A 22,464-nucleotide genomic window follows, 5' to 3' on the forward strand; every position below is an offset into this window, starting at 1 on the left:
CCTCCCTGTTGATAAAATGATGTAGCCCGGTGGTTGCCTGCATGGAGTGTTAGGATGCTGCAGCATCAAAATTACTATGATTTGCTGTCATTCTGCTGCAGCTCTCTAGATGAGAAACTGCCTCAAATTACTGTCACAATGATGAGCATCTGAAGCAACTCCACTGATTCAACACAGTTGTTCTAAATTTACACTGGTGTTACAAGAAAGTAGAATATGACCCCAACACTTTAAGGGAGGTTTTAAGGAGCTTGGTTAGCCATGAAAAAATCCTTTGCCCTTGTGGATAACTAGCAGAGATTAAGCTAAAACAGTTTGCGCTAAACCTTTATTGAGTAGTAATTTTCTCAGAATTATACAACCCATGATTTTTCTCAGGAGCATCTTAACATTGAAATAACAGAAAATGATGTATATTTTATGCCAGACAGTACTCCCTTCATTTAGGGTTTGAGTCATCATCACAACACTGCAGAACTCACTACACCTGTGTGCGGTGTGAAATACCAGGGTTGAACAGCAGCCTTCCATTTGGAATAATAGCTGGTTCTCATCCTTCGCAAATTCACAGCCCTGCTCACCTCACCCTCCTCCAGGGTTTAAATCAACTTGTCCCTGAGATTTAGCTGGTTAAACAGCACTACAGTACACTATAATTTTCCTTGAAATTCCCTTTAATGAATCTGAACAAATGGGTGGAGGGTCAATATCAGATTGCTTAGCTGATCAATGGAAGAACATTTACGGCAGGTTCTTATTTAATATTCCAAAAACTTTATTCTTCTGTGGCCTCTGCTTAGGAAGATCCTGAGGCTTGTGTGCAGAGCAGTACACTGGGAGACCTGATGCTGAGTGTAATTGATGAAGATAAGGTACAGTGAATCCCACAGAAATTAGAGTGAAAGGAATAAGAAAGTCTGTTTAAAGTTTTTTCTGTTTCAGTGTTCTCCCTCACTCCTGCTGAAGAATCTCTAATGTGTAATAAATAGGAAGAAATGTGATCCTCAGTATGTGTCCACAACATGGTGTGTCATCCCTGTATAACCTGTTCATGCAAACCAGATTTTATCATAGCCAGAAGGGACATAAATAGGAAAAATCTACATTTCATGTAGCTTTTCAATATCTGGAGTACAGTTTGTCTATCTTGTACCCAGACCCTTGTGGAGATTTTTTTAAACAATATTAATGCTCTGAGAAATATTGTAAACAGATGCAAACAAAATGGGCCATGTGGTTTCTAATGTACCCAGACCATGCCTTAGATGACCCTTCCTCAATCCTGATTTGAAGCAATGTAACCTCGAGGTTGGTGCCAAATGTCCCTCTTTAGCCACATTTTACGAGGGGAACACTTATCTCAGGTAACACAGTCCATTGCAGCTGACATGGAGGAAAGGAGAGTTCTCCTTGAACTGTTTTGTGCTAGCATTGCAAGCTGCTTATGAAATTTTCCTTTGCATTGGACATTAGCACTTCTCAAGGATGGGTCACATCATTTTTTCCCCCAGTGAAGACACACCCTGTGTACTCAGTCTACTGGTCCTGTGCTTCAGTTGGGAACATAGCTGGTATGGGAATGGGATTTTCAAAGCTCGATATCCTTATTGATTTTTTTTCATGTGCCCACCAGACAGATGATAATTTTTGCCTCTTGCTAATCTGGATTTGAGATGAGCCAGTAATCTAAAGAAGAAAATCTTTTTAATCTCCTGATCTGTTCAATCCCACCTACATTTCATTATTGGAAATATTTTCTATATTTTAGAAAAAAATGAAACAGCTAGGAAAAATGACTTGGGCATTGTCTGAATGAAATAGTATCCTGATAACAAAGCTTCTCTCACAAATATTAGTTCCACTTCTATTGCTTTATAATAAATGGTTGCAGCTGTTGCCATGGCAATTTTCATTTTTAAAAATGTATCCAAGTGAAGACAAGAAATGCAGCTGTTGTTATGAGAAAGTCTAAAATAAATCCAGATGTGAATTGTATGCTCTAGTGTTGGCAGTAATAATGTCAGAAACAAAACATGTTACATGTTTTGTTTTCTTGGTATACTGGAGCTGAGGGTGGGGATTTAGGGATATTCTGAATTGTAGGTCTCTGTTCCTGACCCAAATATTGCAAATGAACAGAATGAAATTTCACCTTAGGGAAAGGCACTTCTCTTGCCAGAAAAGCTGGTCAGCCTTGCATAGAGAATGTCAGTAATATTCCTGTAGGAGAAAAGTGGGCCTGAGGCTCTCCTCATTTATCCAAGCTCTGGCTGAAGTTTTAAAAATTCATATTACCTATTGCTTGCTGCCTTACCACTCTGTAGCCTGAAGTTCTTTAACATCTCTGCTATACCTTTAAAGTTAGAACATTAAAACAAAATTACTGGGCAGTGCTCTGCAAAGAAAGTGTAATCCAACAAGTCCCAACATGTACTAATAACAAGCCACTGGAAAAATCCATTGTGCTTGGAAAGTATAGTATGTTTAAGTCTCTTTAGAGAAAAAGCTATTTAAAGATAGATTTTTTGAGAAGGTGATAGAGGAATAGATCCAGTCTTATTTCAAAGTGAAAAAAAAGAGTTTGGAGTTATCTCTCTAGTAAATGCTGACTGGAAAGCAATTGCACAAAGCATGAGCAAGAGAGGTGTTTGGAGGCAGACTGTGTAGTCTGTCAGAGGATGGGACTTGGGCAGGATGGCAGATGGGCCGAAAGGTGGCTTTGCATCTGTCTTGTACCTTTTCTCCTTGCCTGGGAGCTGTAAAAGGCTGCTCTGGCTGAAGCCATTCTGAACTGTCATGAGCTACCCACAGCCTCAGGGGTTCATTTCAGCAGCTTGGGGCTGCTGAGAGCAGAGATGTGGCAGCTCAACCTTGTGGAAGTTGCTTTCCTCAAGCCTTAAGTCAGTGGTGATTATGACATCTGCCAATACCCTTTACTCTGGGGAATTACTCATGGTAAAATAAAGAGAAGGAATCACCACTTAGCCAGTGAAGTTGATGTGGATAGAATTTCAACCCCAAATTCTAAGGCAATCAAAATACTAAAACATTCTCTTTATCTTTGAAGATCATAGCAAGAAGAGATAACCAGAAAACACACACACATTCACACACTCATTCTATAGCTCTGACTTCCATCTTTGGGGATTTTATACTCAAAACACCTGGAAGTCTGTATTTCTTTATCCTTGGTGCAGAAGTTTCAAATGATAAGTCAACTTTAAGCCTTGCTGCATAAACACATGCCACTTAAAGAATAATTTAAAAGCTAATGAAAAATCTTGAAAATAATCTGGATAACAAAATCCTAACCCTAACCCTGCAATTTTCTAAATATAAATCACCTAATCAAAGTGACCTTATACAAATATACTGGATGGGAGTTCTTACTTTGATAAGAATGCATTATTCATAAGTGCATATGCTAAGGTTTTGAACACACAACTGTTCATGAACTGATCATGAACTACTTATCAATGATAAGATTAAAAGAGTTAAGGAACACCTTCCTTTGTTTAAAATTAAGGTATATGCTATTGGCCTATCCAATGCACTGTGGAAAATCTCACAAAAATGATAGGCAGTCAAACAGACAATTTTTCCTTCTGACTTTTTAAAGACTCCATTGACTTTTGGATAAACATTTAGTATAACACATTAATTTCCACCACTTAGTTTAAAAATAAATACTTTCCCTAGACAGGCAGTTCTATGAGGCTTAAACACAGCTATTAATAAAATGAAAATAATTCTGCCTAGCTTCATTACCCTCATAATTACTAGAATGTAGGAGTCTTGGCTCAGAAACTTTTGCATTCACCTCACTCTATCATTGCAGTGAAAACACTCTCCTAGCTATGGGCTGAGTCCTGCTAACGCTACAAATAGAATGTAAAACTGAACACCCTAAACCGAGAGTTTAGAAATACCTTTAACATTACTCTCTAGAAATAAAAATGCTGTAATAAAGAAGATATACATTGTTAAATGGTTCAGGAGGCTGACACATTTTCTTTAGGAATATTTTCATCTAGCTGTAACCCTCTCCCAGTGTGTCTGAGGCAGGGCACAGCAGCCTGCTTGGCATTGTATTATTCTCATTTCTCTCGCTCTCTTTTCTGGCTGTGCTTGCTACAGATCAGTAGAACAATGTAGAAAGAAAGAACTCTTTGATTTCTTTTAAATGAAAATAAAATAAACATTAAATGAACGGGGATACAAATTGAAAATGCTTTAATTTTCAAAATGATTTCATTTTTGTGAGACTTTGTAATGGAGAAATTACTAAGGGGAAAGATATGAATATCAGTTTATCCAGTGTATTGTTGGGATGCTACTTTGTTCAAAGTTTTAATTATGTTTAAACCTTGCTTTTCAAAATCCAAATTCTCATGTCACTAGGTCTCCCCAGAAATGTGGTGGGTGTTCATTAGGAATTCAATAACATACATATATGCATATTACGTTCAACATATGTAGATCATTATAATTAGCAATTAGTTAGGGAAAATCAAAGTACCTAATGCATTAAGAGCAATCTGATAAAAGGCCTGGATTTCTTTCTTTGGTACAGTGGTCTTTACAGGAAATGTTCGTAAGTCCCATTGCCCTCAACACAATAGAAATGAAGAAACATTGTCAGATTGTCCTCTCTCAGGGCCACTTGCACAACTGCTGCCCTGAGTGTTTCCTCTCTTTCAGTTATAGCTTGTGACTTTGCCAAAATGCCACCATTGAGGCTACATTTCCTTGTTGCATTTGCAATTTCCATGAAGACCGAAGACCTTTTTTTTTTTTTTGCATTTTGCAGATCCAGTATAGAGAGAACACATTTGTGCTTATCTTGGACAGAAACCTCACAGCCACATAATTACAAAGCTTTCTCACTGTACCACTTTGAAATTCAGACTTGTCATTTCTAAGGGGAGGAAAGAGGAAATTACCCATCTGTTACTTACGCGTCTTTCAAAATGTGAAAATGTGGCAAAATTGTGCAAATCTCTAAGGTTTCTGAAATGTTTAGGTGACAAATCTCAGTGGAGATCTGATAAACTTCATCAACTAAAACAATCTGATAAGATCTCATCTGTATTAGGCATGTGCCATCTAAAACATATGTTTTTTTCCTGCAATTGCTGCTCCCCAAACTCTGCCAGCTGCTGTGTCCCCAGACTTCAGAACCATCACATCTCTCTCTCTTGTCCTCATCACCTCCTCTGTTTGTCCCAACATAGTCATAAGGGTAGCAGAAATGAAGTCAGGGTATCTCTTGGCTTTAGGGAATGCAGGAGATTGGTTTAAGAGTTTCCAGTCTTAGCTTATTTCTAGAAATAATTTCTTTCCATCTCAGATGGGAGAGCTGAGGACTGGTGACTGCAGCAGAAGTGCAGGAGGTCGTGCAATTCAGGGAAATAGGTAGAGCAAGATAGAGATTGTGAACAGACAAAGGAGAGAGAAAGAATGAGATTGTGACCAATATAAAAGGCCCATAACCATTGAAATAAATTCTAAGAAAAGATATCTGCTGAGTCTTGTTATTTAAGTAGCTGTGAAATGCAGTAGCTAGAGGTATGCAGTCTCTTCTGCTGTGCCTGCCACTGAGGGAAGGCAGCTCTATGCTACTGTTATCAATTATTCTCTTTGCTCAAGTGACAAAAGTGTATCCTGAAAAACATTAAAGTTCCTAATCCAAAAGGTGAAACATGCGCACTGAAAATAATGTCTTGGGTATGGAGAGAGGGGGGTTTCTGTGCATGAAAAAAATAAACTTAAAAATTACATTTGATTAAAATGTTTACAAAAGGTGCCTCTAAACTCCTATTCAGTAAGATATGAAAATCTTGGGGCATTATGTAAATTTTGAGTACTTGATAACATTTGATTATCTTGACGTGCTTTATGGATAATTCCCCATATATCCAGAAGTATATATACACATATATGCACATACACACATGCTAAAGAATTTTGTGGAGAATTTTGTCCGTTCTAACAGAATCAGTAGCTTAAGGATTTGAGTCTTAAAAGATCAAGGCTTGCAGTACGAAGCAGTTTTGTTTTTTAGTAAAACCAAAAAAGGCTTAGAGCAGGTCAGAATGATGAAATTCCAATTGAACTGTAGCACACAGCTTCTGGAGGAGTTCACAGAGGGATCATGAGAGATTTCAGTCTTTCCTTGTGTTCCTGGGTAGCCACTGAAATCATGCAGTCCATTCTAGGAACAGGTTCCTTTCATTTAATCACAACCTGATCTCCAAAGAATAACAGAATTTTTACAGAGTTTATCCTGTTGTCACAAATCCTCTGCCTCTTTGAGATAACTGTGCTCTTCAATACTGTGTTTCTGGAAAGGATTTGGGCAATGAATAGGTATTGGTGGGTACCCAGCAAATGAAATGGCAGGCTCTCCCCACCTTTCCAATACACACTCCTCCTCTCTCTTCCCTGCCAGGAGACTTGAAAAATATGTTGATCTACTGCAAGAACCAGACAGACTCTTATGTACAGTATCTCATCCAGAGAGGATGAAATGAGCTTTCTTTTGGAACCTTTCAAGGGAAATAGTATCATATTATCATTTTAAACTAAAAGGGAGTTGTCTCTGTAAGTAGAATTAGATTCTGTATGAAATTATCTTGGTCTCAGAAAAATCTGTCTTATTCACTAGAGAAAGGTTATTTGGACAAGCAAAAACATCTGGAAGAGCTCACAAAACAGGCTGACTCATCCCAGGCTGTACTTCAGTTCTGAAGAGTTCCCAATAGGTCTTTGAAATGAAGAAACTTTGATGCCAATTCGGTCATTTGTACAGAAAATGTGGCTAAATAATTGCCCCTTAGATGTGATTTGCAAGGACTGCAAGCAGTGTTCTTAATTCTGATCTTAAATCTTATCAGTCTGATTATGTATCAGTGGACAGAGATACCTGTAGCTAGTCTGATTTGATTGGGTGTGACAAGTACAGACATTCCCAGCTGATTTGAGCTAAGCTACATTTCTATACATCCCTGAGGGCACTCTCTATAACATTACTCACTGAAATATATTCTAGTTTAGCAGAATGCGACTGAAGGCTGCCTATTCAAATAAATTGCACAGACAATCCAGACCCAATTAGGTAACTGTGGTGGGCCCACCCTGGATGGATGACGGGTGCCCAGCCAGCCACTCTAACTCTCCCCTCCTCAGCAGGATGGGGTGGGGGGAACAAAATAACATGGAAAAAACCTCATGGGTTGAGATAAAGGCAGATTAATAAAGCAAAAGCTGTGTGTGGAAGCAAAAGAAAACAAAATATTTATTCTCTACTTCCCATCAGTACGGGATGTGCAGCCACTTTCCGGGAAGCAGAGCATGTGTATCTGTAGCAAGTACGTGTAGCAGTTGCTCTGGAAGATAAACACAGTAACAAAAGCCTCCCCTGCCCCTTCCTCCTTTCTCTGGGCTGTTCCTGCCGAGCTCGTCATGCGTATGGAATATCCCTTTGGTCAGTTGGGGTCAGCTGTCCTGGCTGTGTGCTCTCCCAAGACTTTGCCCACTTCCAGCAGAGGGGTAGGATGCTGGGGAGGCAGCTCTGGCACTGTGCCAGCTCTGCTCAGCTGCAGCCAAAACACTGCTGTGCTATCAACACCTCCCTGGTACCAACACAAAGCCCAGCACTGGGAGGGTTCTGTAGGGAGAATGAACTGCAGCTCAGGCAGAGCCAATACAGCAGCGAGTAAGACCTTTAGTGTGTATTAAGTACATACAAAGTAAAATTTTGATGTGGCGCTAATATTGGAAAGAGGGATATGAAATATGAAATGTGAAAAATATAATAAGGAGAATTACCTCCTGAAAACATTCTGAGTTTCCATTTTCATGCTGAAATTCCAGCTTTAACAAGCATTACAGAAATTCAATAGCATTCCCCCCCCGATTTAAGCATAACTCTGGCCTTTACTGTAAGGCTTATGGAGAAAAAAGAAAGGAAGATTTATTAAAAAATGACACAAACATTTTATGTGGGATTTCCTCTATTCTGGGAAAGAAGCTCTTTTAAAGTTCCTGCTAATAGCAAGTTTGGTTAGTTTCCCAGTGCTCACATCTCCTGTTCCAGATGGTCAGTGACGTGAAACTCTAATTATCATCAACAAAATAAGCTGGGACTAAACCCTTCCTCAAAGGTAAAAAGAGCAGATGGACAACCATAATTTCATTATTATAGAAATAATAGAGGGAAAGGATTCCTCATCCACCTTTTGAAATCACTCACTAGCTCATTGCACAATTAACTCCTTGCTCTATTAATTTATAAATTACTCTGTTATTTGACTGGTTGAATGGCTGCTCGGTATATAAGCCTTTCCAACAATATGGGGAATAGTAGCCAAATTCATCTTGTCTAAGGGGAACGAGTAACTGAAATGTTTGGGCTGAGCTTCCATCCTTGCCTGCTTTCAGGTTTTCAGGTGGTTCTATTTTATTCTCTTCCACAGTGTTACAGGCATCCTTCCTTAGGAATCTTAGTGGGAATAAAATTACAAATAGTATTTATCTGGAATGAGGCGAGGCCTTTATCCAGAGATCCAGCCAGTCATTCATGTAGAATTGTAGCTCACAGGCATTGAAATCCCTAAATCTTTGGCAAAGATTCAAGGTCATGCGAGTCAATACCATGGAACAACTCTCCCTATGCCTGGTTGGGTTCCAGCGCTGGTCTCACTTTGAGCTGTGATTTCTAGGTTGGATTTTGCAAAGGCAACCCCTATCTAAGCTTGCCACTGCTCAAACTGAGCTCATACAGGCCTCAGTTCCTGCAGGTCTGCCAAACTAGTTAACATAAAGACAGCTACAAAGAATGGGTCTGGGGGCAACTCCTTGTATTTCTGGCAGAATCTCATTCCTTTTCTAAATTCAGACCCACTACTTGATTGCAGCCTATCACTCTTTAGAACTGGCTGTCCTAATTCCTATTCTGTTGCCAGTTTCTTTACAGTTCAGGAGCAGATTTTGATGTTCTGCTTAAGGATTTCAACATAGATATTTACAAGAAATCAAGATTAAACCGCAAAATTGCATCAGAGAAAAATAATCAGGTTTTTCTCTGCATCCCTATGAGTAAACAAGTTTTTCTTCCCTCCAAGGAGTCCTAGCTACAGGTTTATGTATCACTGTCATGATCTGTAGTTACACAGTGTGCCTTATCTTTGTTTCTCACCATGTCTTGTCTTTTCTCACTCTTGCATCTTTTTCCTAGCTGTGCTTTCACAATGTCCATTTGTTGCTTTTTCCTACTTGCTCTTTCATCTCCATTTCACCACCTCTTCCAACACTTAGAAATCTATTTTCTTGAAGCAGAAAAATGCTGCATGTGTTGATACTTTTTACCTTTTTGTCATGTGTTTAATGGCACAGGTGCTTCTATTTTCCTCTTTCCTTCCTTGGCTACAAGTGTTGCTCTGTGCAGCTTTGTACAGTAGTTGGCAAGGAATGAGGCTTTTATACTTTTGAAAACCAGTTACCTAGACTGAAAAGCTTTATGTGTAGGTACACTAAAACTTTAAACTGTGGGCACATAAGGGCCCACTTAGAAGTGTTTTTTTACACTATTTCTTACGTACTGATATGCCCAGGGTGTGTGAATAATGTCTACGCTCAGATATACGTTGGAACTAAATAGAACTTAAATGAGTTTCTTTTTCACTCCAGTGGCTGAGATAAAACATTAAAAGACACTAAGAAATTGCATGAATGCAGGGTTTAAAAAAAATGGTTAAAAATACAAGGGCAACAGAGAAACAAAAATTCTTTTTTTAATATGTGATTGCTCCGTACTGATGCAGTCATATTTTTCTGCTATTTGCTAACAGTGCCTCAGCACGAGGTTTGGGATTCAGGCTGACAGAATTCACCGTGTTCTTAGACTGAACAAACTCCCACTTACCCACAGGTGGGGAGGAAGCTGAAACAAAGTCTTTGTTTCTCAATTGGTACACATGATAAAAAAGGTTTTGAGATATACATACGGAAGCACACAATGTCACTTTTAAAGGCCACTTTCTGACTATAACAGCAATTTGAGGGAAAAATATGATATGAGAACATTCAGCTATCTTTCCTCTGCAATATTTCTTATTCAATGTGCTCAGGGATCAAAGTGTAGCAAAGTCTATACAGAACAATGCTCCAAAAATGAAAGGGTAAAGGATCCAAATTAGAGACAGTCCATGACAAAAGAAAAAAGCATAATATAATCATAAAGGGAGCTTCACATCTACTGAGATAAGCATCAAGGAGACACCCATCATAGCTTTCAAAGCCAATATTATTTCCCTCAAGTCCCAGCTCCCAACTTAATTATTCAACAGCATAGTTGTAGTATCTTTTCTTGTCCTTTATAGAACTACTGATTCTAATATATAATACACAAAGAATAACAATTAGAAATTGTGAAAACTAGGAAAGTAACACTTGCAGATAATGGACAGTCACCTCACTGGGCCAATGACAACATGAAACATAGACTGAATATTTGCAATTATATTTGATGTTTGTCAAATATCTGTTTCTTCAATTTCTGATTACATTTGCCTCCCGTGTAAAGTACCTTCAAGTTCAATGGCATAGTAACAGCACTAAACCCACTGAAGTAATAACAATACACATAAACAGAGACCTAAACTCAGAAAGGTTTAAAGGTTCTTATTAATTTTTTATTTGAGGTCCATTACATCAAGAGTTTCTTATATTTTGAAGACATCTAAACTGTACTGAAATTAGTAATATGATGACTGTGCCTACCAGTAAGAATCACCAGTGTGTCAGAAGGAATTCTCCTGTCTTCCTAAGATAATTATAAGGATCACTGTCTGACAAGATATAACCTTAGAGGGTGCTCAGCACACACTGAGCTGAACTCTGGTTTCTAAGTTATTTCCCTTGGAAGTGAATATTGTTTTTCAATAAATTTGTCTCAGTTACCTTTGCCGTGTTATTTTAGAAAGCCCCATACAAGCTTCCAGGAGACTTTCTGCCAGGAAAGGATGGTTTGAACACAATATTAACTTGCATGAGGTACTACTAGACTAGAATGAAAGTATTTTTTTAAGCAAAGAAGAGGTATGCTATGACCTGAGTTGGAATATGTTCATCCTGGAAATATTCAAGAAGGGGCCATGAAACTACTTTTACAAGACTTTTCCTCACTGGGTATAGGAAAGCCAACCATCACCTTTTTTGATTTGCCCTGCCCCTTTTGCCCTCAGTGCTATGCCCTGTTATCATAAACACATTGAATAATTAGAGTTCCTCCTTTATATTTTATTCTACAATAGTGGATAAGTTCTGTTTATGCTAAAGAAGAAAGGCAAAAGCAAAATGAAAGGGGCAATTTCCCAACTATAAACTATTTAAAAGTGATCTGGATTCTATGGAGAGTTAATTTATCAAGTACAGATATGGTTTCATCTGCTGTAGCTAGATCATGAAAAATGGATTTGAAATATAACTATTGTTAGAGAAAAATTATATTCCAAGAACTTTGGAAAATGAAATTTTGTCATCGTGCTAAACTGCTTGGTAAAGCTTTGAACAAATCCATAGAGGCTTATTATGTAGAAGGGGGTTGCAGTACCCTTTTACTGGTACAGATTTTTTGAGGAATAAAAAAGAAAAAAAAAGGAACATTATGTTTTTACTTCAGACTGTCTTATCTGGCCAATAGAGGCTCAGTGATTTCCTGAAACAATATTGCTCCTGAGAGCATCATTGGAAATATGCATTTCACCAATAATTACTGGGCCTTATGTCACCTAAATTTTGCTAATAGGCATTAATGAAATTTGTCGAATCTATACAACCAATGGATACTTTACAAAAGAGGCAGAATATCCATTTCAAAACAATCCAGGTTTTTTTCGTTTATTTTCTTCTTCAAGGTTACCATCTCTTCCTTTACATACTATTTAAGGTAATTTCCTCAAAAATTACAAGCCAAACTTCACAAGGAAACTGTGCTTTCCTCTCTGTCCAGAAATATCTATGCTTCTAGGGCAATTAGCATTTTGACACGGGAGGTCTTGGTTTCATACATCAGGTAGTTTCTGTGTTCTCTGGCTTCCTTGCCGTGGGATCCTCAACCATGCTTTTTATCTACAAGATTTCCATTTCATTCATGTATCAAACAGTTCTTGCCTGCATATAACGGAGCAAATGAATCCACTGCTTGCCACGTGTCACACATGTCACAGTGACTCACGTCCTGTGTCCTCTGGCTGCCACTCACCTGTTTTGATTACAGTGGCATGTGTTGATGTCCCTGATGCCCATGTGACTTCCACACTATCTCCTCCTCTGGGAAGGGCTGAGGCTCGTCAGGCCCACAGAGCAATGGTACCGAGCCAGCAGAGAAATGAAGTTGTGACTGTCACATAATAATGATACAGAGGCACCTGACATTGGCCACAATGGAAACATCTCTTGTGCAACGTTCCCTCAGATAATTTGTTAGCAGGAACACATATCACTATTCATTACTGCTTTCCACATCCTGCACTCACAGAGCACTCAGCACGAGAAAGATGAAATAGCTCTGCTAAATATACTGTCTCAATGCTAATGACATCTTGAGCTGCTTTTCAGTCACATCTCAAGATATTCAATGCTTTTTCTGCAACTTCTACACTTTCTTCATCAAATTTCTCTGAAAATGTGCAAAAACTGTGCCAAGTTCAAACCTACAGCAAGTGCACTCGAAATATATGCAGATGTTTTCTTCAACAAGTGATATAGTATATGAAGACAGAACAATGGAAAAGGAATGAAAGTGAAGCAGAAGGTTCATATGTTTTGATCAAAAATAACTGTAGATTATTAATTTTTAGCCAGATTCCACAGTCTTCATACACACAACTCCAACTGAAATTACTGAGATCCTTCTCTGTTTTGATCTTTAGAATGAAGTCCACAGCTCATAAGTGCCTAAGTACACAGCCAACCCACTGTATTTGTATCTAAGGCTCTATCTACAAACCTAAGCAATGACAAACATTCCTGGGGCTGGAATCTGTGGATGAAATAGATCACCTCGAGGGGCACATCCTATGGAATAAATGCCTATGCATATCCAAAGCAAAACAGGCTGCTGCTTTATGATGTTCAGGGAACTGGGTGGCAGGTTAAATGGCACAGAGCTTTATCTGTGCTGGAACATTTGTAAGCTAAATTTGGTTATTAATATTTTTGCTAAAAAGCTGAAGAAGTTGAAAACCCAGGAGTTACAGGATACAAAGAGTGGTAGAAAAGATATAATCTAGAATATATTATGAAAATATTCACAACACCATAGACCAATCCCCAAGAAAGCAAAATAAGTCATTCTATGCAGCATATATCATGATACACTGATATAAGAAACATAATCCTAAATGACATTCTTTCATTCTGAAGCTACAGAATAAACTCAGGTAAAGTTCTTGGTGTATATCTGAAGAACTGAGAATGATTTCTTTAAAATTGTAATAAAGATATGGTAAAATATAATAAATATATAAAGATATGATCAACCTTTTCATAAAAGATTCCCATAATCTGTTGTCTAAAATGAAATTCTAAATAGTGAAACAATCTGTAATCATAAAGATTATGTTTTATTTATTTGTTTTAACGTTAGTATGTATAAAATACTTCTACATATAAAGTTTCTACTGTGAATAGACATAGAAAGTGGACACAGGTGACAAGTTAATTTTCTGGAAAACAAAGGATGTGGGAAATATTTGTGGCATAATTTATCATACAGGTTTTTCTGCCTAAAAGCAGACATGTTTAGTAATCTAGTAAGTGTTGTCTTGCAAGGTTCTGTTATTATTTTTCTTAAATATCTTGAATCCTTGCTCTAAACCAGGCTCATAAATTACTAATTTTTAATAATTTAAATACTTGTTTTCTTCCAAAATATTTATTTTCTGTGAGAATTGTCAAAAAACTTTTTATTAAAATGAGACTTTTATCCTAATAATGAAAAGTTGTAAGCAACTCTGCAAGTTACTTTTATAGGAGAAAATCCTTGTCACATCTACAATGCCCTTGCTCCCAGAGGCCCTTGTGTGTGTGAGCTCTCCCAGATGCACAACAGCTTGCCAGCCTTCCTGCAGCCACTGCTGTCTATTCGAGTCACAGTGATCCCTCCTGCATGGATTATCTTAAAATAGCACAGTATAAATGAAATCTTGCAATTATCACAAACACCCAGGTGTTTGGTGTGGCAGGATGGCCAGAGGAGAGTCGCTAAACTGGCCTGGAAGATTTGTGTCCTTGATCAGTATTTTCTGAGGGCAATTGGCCACAGTGTCCGTACATACTGCTGCAGCAACACAGAGCTCCTGTGACTTACTAAATCCAGAAGAAAAATGTAGGAGTAGCTGGTCCTGCTGCTGTCCTTCTTAAACTAAATGATAAACAGCGCAGGAAGAATAGTGGTTGGAGGGAGGGGCTGAAGGAAAGGAGAGAGATCAATCTAAACCCTTGTTGGCAATCAGCCACACCAGCTTCACCTTGTCCAATTGCCACAGCCAGCCAGAAGGGCCTTCCCTCTTTTCTCTCTCTGCCTTTCCTGCAGTGAGTCACTCCTGCAGACATTATCTTGTCTATTCTGTTAGATAATGAAAGACACTGTGTATTTTCTTGTTCTATTTTCTGTTTACCATTATGTAGTGTACTAAGCCACTCATTATTGCTTTTGCAGATTTGTAAACATTATTCTCACACCTTTTTAAATAGACCTCTATTACTGTAATTATGAACATGTTGTGTTTGCACACAAGAATGGTATGGGTTACAGGGAAAAAAAAATAGCTGATCTTTCACAGTCATAGAAAAATAATATTCTTCATTTAAACTCAGGTTGGCTTAGTGGGGTGTTAATGACCTGAAGCTGACATTATTAACAGTATATCTTTACTTAAATGGCAACAGGAAGATCATATTAGGTTTCAGAAACATTGTATTTCTGCAGAAGCTGATTATTTAAGCCAGAGAGTCATGAATTGTGAAACTGATGATGCCATATATTCTCTTCAGTTGCTAAAAATGTCTCTAGAAATCAAACTATCAGTCACACTGAATATAAAAAAACCCCAAAACATTAGTTTTCCAGTGACAAGAGATTGTATAGTAAAGATTTGTAATCTCCCATGTACAGCAAAGAAAACACGAGAAGGATTTAGGCTGAGATTCAAAACCTAGACTTGAGTACTGTGAAGAGCAGAGTTTAGAAACTCATGGATCATGTTCTATCTGATAGTTCTTGTCTTTCTAGATTTGTTTTGCAGTTGAGTTGTGCCTTTGAAGGGATCTGTGTGCTTTGGCATCACAGTGACTGAAAAATAGAGATACTTAAAACATTCTGGGTGCCCTTGAGTTGCTTGTAGCCTTACAGTTCCTCAGCCCAGGAATCTTGCAGTAACAGGTGAAGAGTCTAAATGAGCTGTAAATGTCTAGGCCTCTATTAAACAACACCAAGGGAGAGGAAAAAGATCCCAGACTTACTGTCACCTACATGTTTCTTTCTGATTCTAATAGCTGCTTTAATGCTTTTCTGTCTGCTCTCTCTACTGAGTTGTCTTGTCTTTGATTAGTTTTCCTTCTGAGCATTTTATTTGCTGATGTACCAGATGCTCTTCTAAGTGACACATTCCAGCCCCAGTCACTGGATGTGACAGCCATGCTGTATCTAATCATGAAATGCTGTGCTCAGACACTTGACAGTGTTTGAAAATACTACTCTTGCTCTGAAAACAATATGAGGAATTTAGTGTGGGTGAATGTAACTAAACTGATAACTGGAGAATGATAAATTAAATAAGAATACTATTTTTTTGTGTTTTGAAACGAGTTTGGGGGTTTTTTTTGCAATTCAACTATTATAAGTGAAACTGCATGGAGTTTCAGACAAAAATATAAATCTCAGTTTTTTAACGACTGTAAAATCTGTAAAAGTCTTTTTTTTCTGAAGGATAGAATAAATCCTAGTTCAAGAAACCCTGTTGTAAGGAGAAAGGTGGCACTGAATTGAGGCTTACTGTGAAGCATCTTCAAGCATCCTGGAGAACTGAACTTGATTTTGCAATTCTGTTACTCTTATATCTGAGAGGATTATTTGTTTTTCTAGCAAAGCTTCAGGAAGCATATAATACATGTAGAGTGGAGTTGAGATTCTGTTAATCATGTACTTAGCATCTGTGTTTTTAGGACAGCACATACTTGTGTGATTTTGGCCCATCATTTGTGATCTGTTTGAGGATGCCTGAGAATAAAAAAGCTATATATAAATTCAAGATAATATTATCAGCTGAAGCTCTGTCAGATTCAATAGGCAAGAGTAGATAAACTGAGCTACTGTGTACCACTTTTTGGTTTTAATCTTAGAAAATAAAAGATTGCAAAAACCAAAAAGAACCTGTCTCCAATTTTACAGTTGCCCTATATCCCAGGTGCTCATTCTGCATTATTTTTCAAGATACCTTGTTTAGATGAGAAAAGAAATAATATTGAATTAATTTTACAAATTTTACAGAATAGACTGCTTTCTAGGTTGAAGAATATGAAGTAAAAACTGCATTCTGGATACGAAGTTACCATTAACAATATTGAAATTCTAGTGTTTAACAAACAAAGAACAATTCCAAAACTACTTCTCTGTAACAAAATCTTCAAATGCTCTATCTATACTTGCACAAACTATATCAATGAGAATTACATCAGCTATTAAAGCCTGTAATTATCTCGCCAAGTAAAGAATGGAGGTGGGTGTACTTACTATGTCAGCACTATGGCCACAGCATCATTTAGGACACTCTCTCCAAACAGGAGCGTGTATAAATCTGTATCCACATGCAGCTCATGGAAAATAGCAAGAACTGTCACTGTATGGAAATAAAGCAAAGTGAGTTCTTATTTTCATGTTGCTCTGGCAGTTCAAGAAATAAAGCAATGTTAGAATATGAGTTTTGAGAAGTCTAGTCCTATTTATTGCCTAAGTGGTTAATAATAAGTTAAAAGGGATCAGCTAAAGTATACAAGATCCTTAAATTCATTAGGTTTATGAGTTTTGGTGTTTCAGCTGAGTTAGGAAGACACTTTCCCTCTCACACAGAGAATCATCCATATATGAAAACGTCACAGCATGTTTCACTGTGCATAAGGGACTGTGATCTTGTGACTACAGAAAAAACAAGGGTGATGAAAAGATGGGCTTTTCCATGGACTTTGTGTGTAATGCGTAGTGGTTTACCTGTTTTAAGAAGGATTTAATAACACTTATCCATCTATTATGCTTGTTCACTGAAGAATATGCATAATAACTTACCCTGTCCTGAACCACTTTCCCCTTGGATTAGCATATCTGTGGTCATGCAGCCTTCTGGTCCAGATCAGGATATCTGACACCTGTAACCCTTTGCCTTCAGAATAGCATTAACTAACGTTCCTTCCTCCTTCATGAGTTATACCCTCTATTTGATTTTTAGTTTACCGGTGTAGTAGAAAAAGAATAGAGTGTGTTGAATTTAAATTAAGTTGGGCAAAACATTTAGACAAACATCCTCAGGGGCATTTGGACACTTGGCTCATATTCAGGAAATAAGGTCCTACGTTATTAACTTATGCCTTATCTGTTTTATGCCTCAGTTTTCTTACCTGCAAACAGGGTATCACAGTCCTTCCCAAGATCTACCTTGCACTTCATAATGATAAAACCGATTCTTTATTTCTCACAGTAATCTCCAACTGAAGAAGACTGTTTATGTTCTGTGTTGGTATTATTTTATCTTTGCATGGGTGAAGCAGAGCTTTCTCTTTTCAAACAGAATTTAATGTAAAGGCCCCCAGTTACTTGTATGGTTAAAAATTACATGATAACTCACTGCTTCACTGGCACTCATTCTAGTACATAATTGTGCAAATGACTCAGTCCTCAAGTTCCAGGAATCCCAGAGTTTAGGAGTGCCTCTGGGATGCCATGTTCACCTCTGACATTTTAGATAAGACAATTATATACTTTTACATTCACATGACTGCTGATAAATCACAGAAAAACATGAACAGCTAATGACGTTTTGTCTTAATAATATTTCTTGGAACTTTGAAATCATTACTCCTTAGATTTTCTAAATGACATTTAAATATCTGTGTAATCTAAAAATCTGTTTATAAACCCAAAATAGATTCTCAGTTCTCCTGTGAGATTTTATGTCAAAGTGATCTCTGTTGATGTGTTATCTTTGAAGAATTTTGGAAGTGTTATCCTACAGAAGACAATTTAGGGGATGTGTGTAGCTGAACATTTGCTGATATAGCTATATTTAAATTAGCTAGTTATATTTAACCATCCTGGTAACCTCACCCATCTACTCCCACTGCAGCTATAATTTAAACTAGGAAAAGAGTTCTTTCCCCAGAATAGCTCAAAGGTGTAGGAAGGAGTTTTATTGACAAACGATATTTTCTTGGTTCACCAACATCTATATTCAGGTTTTTTCCTGATTAGCAATGCTGACTTAATGTGCTAAATGTGGACCCAGTTTAGTGCCCTGTTCTTTGATGTCATTGCCATAACAACAGACTTGTTTTCTAAAACTATTTGCCACTTCTAGCTTTTGTTTATTGGCTAATTAGTTTGGACTCTCATTAATAGTCCCTGTGGTAATGATAGAAGGAAAAGAAAGCAGTAAAGTCCAAAGTCCTGTTGGTGTGTACATGTAGCAGGCCAACCAGATGCCTACACATTCCTCTCCTTCTTCTTTCCTCCTAAGTAAACAGATTTCTTTTGCTTTCTTTCTCAACCCTACCCCAAAAATATGACTTCAAATCTTTTCAAATGAAAGCAAAATAATAAAGCAAGAGACACAATAATGCATTGATTGTCCAGTTCACCGAGTTTTCAGAAAGTATCTTCTATTTCAAATGTTTTCTCGTTTCCAGTGGAGGTTATAGGATCTTGTTTACAGAACTACCTGTCCCTGACCCAAGGATTCTGGTCTCTGCTCTGTCCCTATGTTTGTCTGGCCCAAGACACAGCAAGCTTCAGCCATATCACTGCTGACAGATATTTTTCTGATCTGTTTTTAAGGAACTGAAGTGATGCTGGTTCCACAAATCCCAAGGGAGAGTAACTTACTCTTTAGTATTCATATTTATAAATGCAGTTATTTCTGAATGATGTCTAACCTAAATCTCCCCTCCTGCTCTTCAAGTCTGTAATTTCCATTCCCAGCCTCATGAGACACAGATAATTTGTCACATTTATTCAGTTTTTCTTTCCAGCAGCATTTTGCCTATTCAAAGACTCATTTCAGACATCTCCTCCCTAAACTGACTCACTTTCAATCTCCTCCGTTTAGTAAGGTTTTCTTGCCTTCTAATCAGTGCATATCTTTCCTGAAATACAGTGCCTAAAACCAGACACCAGTATTGTAGTTGACATTTACTGTCAAGAAATAAAATGAAAAGATGCTGTAGAACATGTTAATAAATCCTATTTTCCTTTTTTTTTGCTATGTATTGGTACTTATGACTCATTTTCAGGTTGTAAACCTCAAATCCTTCTCATAAGTGAATGCTCACTTCTTGTCTGCTATCTATAAGGTTGATTTTTTCTAAGTGTAGCATTTATTCTTCTTGATTTTAAATCATTACAGGAATCATATTGAGTTCTAATCACAGTTTTCAAAGTGTTTGCAATCTCCTTTATACATAATATTATACATTGAAGAAACCCCCTCTGTTGCATTAGCCAACTCATTAATGAACATTGTAAATAGTATCTGCATAACAACAGAGAACTGCAGAATCTTTGGCACACCCACCCTGTTTAAGAGCTCAAGAAAACATTTGCACCTTGTTTTGACAACCAGCATGTAGTCACTTCCCCCAGATCACATTTGCCTTCATTAATTATGAGAATCCATGGGTATAGGTCAGAACAAACACGATAAAAGGGACATGACATTCTGCTACGGAAGAAAGTTAATTTAAATTGCTCTCTGGATAGAATCACACCCTAGGAATAGTCATCGTGTCCAAAGTAGACACATCATGTTTTGTTTGATGATTGACTTTAAACTCAAGGGAATTAATTTTAAAATAATCATATATCACAATATGTCTAATCTGTGAGAACTTTAAGGAAAGACCATAGACACTGCATTGCAGTTAGCACAGCCTCCCTGGCTTTCTGAAGGCACTTTGAGGAACAGTAAGTACGGCTTGGGTTTTGTGTGGAAACTACTCAAAGACTTGCACAATTTAATAGATACAATATGTATTATAAAGACACCAAACTACTTTTCATTAAAGTACACAATACCTCTTCATCTCTTATTTCAGTGTAAGTATATGAGGACAGGGATAAAGACAGGTAAAGAACTTGATGGCTAAAGGGACAGGTAATTGGGGGAGCACAAACACCTTTTGTGGCAGTAGAAAACTGACGCCAGTGGAAATAATGTGTATGAGAGCTGCTGACTCAGAAAGAGTTGTGACCTTCACTTAAAAATTCAGAGATGGGAAGCAGGAAATAGTGAAGCATTTAAGATTTTCACAGTACTTGTGCCAGCAGAAATCTGATTCACTTCTTCCTTAACTTCATGGCCTTAGGGAACATCTGCTAGATGATAAGCTTAGCATGCTTTCAGTTGTACCCAAGTCATAACAAGTGTCTGTGGAGCTGGTTTGTGAAAGGTAACTTTTGACATATGTAGAAACAAATGGGCTTGTTATTGGTCCCTGTAAAAAGTATTTGTGACTGAAATATCAGCAAACTACAACAATCCCTAAACTAACTGTATCCAATGCTACTTTGCTGTTATGTTTAAAAAGAATAAGGAAACCCAGAAAATAAATGAGACCATTATATAAAGTACTGGTATTATTGTACCTCAATCCTCTGACTAGAACTATTAATATCTTTCTCATGGGCATAAATTCTTTTAGGAGGGCAGTGTCAAACAGGAAGAAAATAAGATGAGAGAAATTTAACTTATATTTCCTATTGACTTGGTCTAAAAATAAAGATTTCAATTTAAGTTATAGTCTTCTTTCCCTATTAAGCAGTCACACCACTCACAGAGTAGTTCAGTGGTGAAAAAGAAGAAAGCATACAAATATTTTAATTAAAACCACATTTATAAAGTCTTACATAACCAGTATATGAAATGTATTATGTTGTTGTATTTGTACATTATGCTTCTTAATATGAAATCCTTTGATTTTATGAGAAACGGAAACTGCTCTTTCTGATAAATATCCAATTTTATCAATAACAAGAGCAGTGCAACCCACAGCTCCAGTTCAGCTGTAACCATAGTAACTCCAAATAGGGAAGAGCCTTGTGATTATCAATGTGACCAAAGGTAAGGGAGTTCATATAGCTCAGAAATAGCCGTGCTCCGGCAAACCCTTGTAAGGTAAAGCTGTTTTCTACACTTGAAATGTCAGAAGTGAAAAAGAAAAAGGAAGTGCTAAAGACACATGAGATGTGTCTGGATGGGAAGGTCATTGCACAGAACGTGTTAATGGCAGCAGCCAAGACAATGTGCCAGTCGCACTGTTGGGTTATTTTTGGTGGCTGAGGCAGAGCTCAGATCTTTCCATTCACGTGCCCGTTTTGTTCTGTCCGTTCATTTGCTACAACCACTGGCGCCCTGGAGCAGCCGATTGCTGGGGCTCGTTGCTGACCCGCCTTCCCAGCACAGCACAGCTGCTGTCAGAACACCCGGGCTGTGCCCGCCCAGCAGAGGGTTTCATTTGCCAGGTCTCTGTTGCTCAGGGGCCAAGCGCTGGGGGCTCCACGCCCACGGCAGCACCTTTGCCACACTCTCACTGCTGCTTTTGACGAGTGACATATGCAAGAGGATGTAGGAAGGAACTGCTCCACCCCCTTTGAGGGGATCACAGCAAAACACTCCCAGAGTCAGGTTCCATTAGAAATCAAAATGCAATACTAACACGAGGAAACCCTTTCTACAGTGAAAGAGAGAAATCTGTGCTGTTTGACACAGATGAAAGAACAAGATTGATCAGAATAAAGAAAAATGTAAATACTGGTCATGTTTAAATCAAAGATTGAGGAAGTGATAATTTGGGAATTTTAGAATTCTGTTTCTTTAAATTAATTCTCCCACCTGAAGTCTTAAAATAACAACCTTTTCCTGCTGAAAATAATAAATTATTGAAAGGAGATATTCTCTGTAAAACGAATTATTTAGTTGAAAGTAACTTTCTTTTGTCCGTGAAGTTTCTAACTTTCCTGTCTAGAGACATGAAAGTTCTTTTGAGGCATCCCAAAGCATCACTGATGTTTAGGGATCACAGTCTATAATGCAAAACACAGTCCCAAGTATATCCAGTCTCAAATTAATTTCTTAATCTTAGTTCAAGAGCTAGTTTTCTATATAAAGGAACACACAGCATGTAAGAGCAACTCTT

The 22,464-nt window shown here is 37.7% G+C and overlaps 1 protein-coding gene across 1 annotated transcript in view; it reads right to left on the bottom strand.

Annotated features, from left to right (window-relative positions):
• The window catches only part of SLC9A9 (solute carrier family 9 member A9), a 186,363-nt gene that overhangs the window by 120,201 nt on the left and 43,698 nt on the right, over positions 1-22,464 (bottom strand). Inside the window, exon 6 of the mRNA XM_017822413.1 lies at positions 16,799-16,904. Coding sequence (XP_017677902.1) covers positions 16,799-16,904 — 106 coding nt within the window. The remainder of the gene's footprint in view (positions 1-16,798; positions 16,905-22,464) is intronic.

The sequence above is a fragment of the Lepidothrix coronata genome, unplaced genomic scaffold, assembly GCF_001604755.1.
Source record: "Lepidothrix coronata isolate B3197 unplaced genomic scaffold, Lepidothrix_coronata-1.0 Scaffold97, whole genome shotgun sequence".
NCBI classification, from domain to species: domain Eukaryota; kingdom Metazoa; phylum Chordata; class Aves; order Passeriformes; family Pipridae; genus Lepidothrix; species Lepidothrix coronata.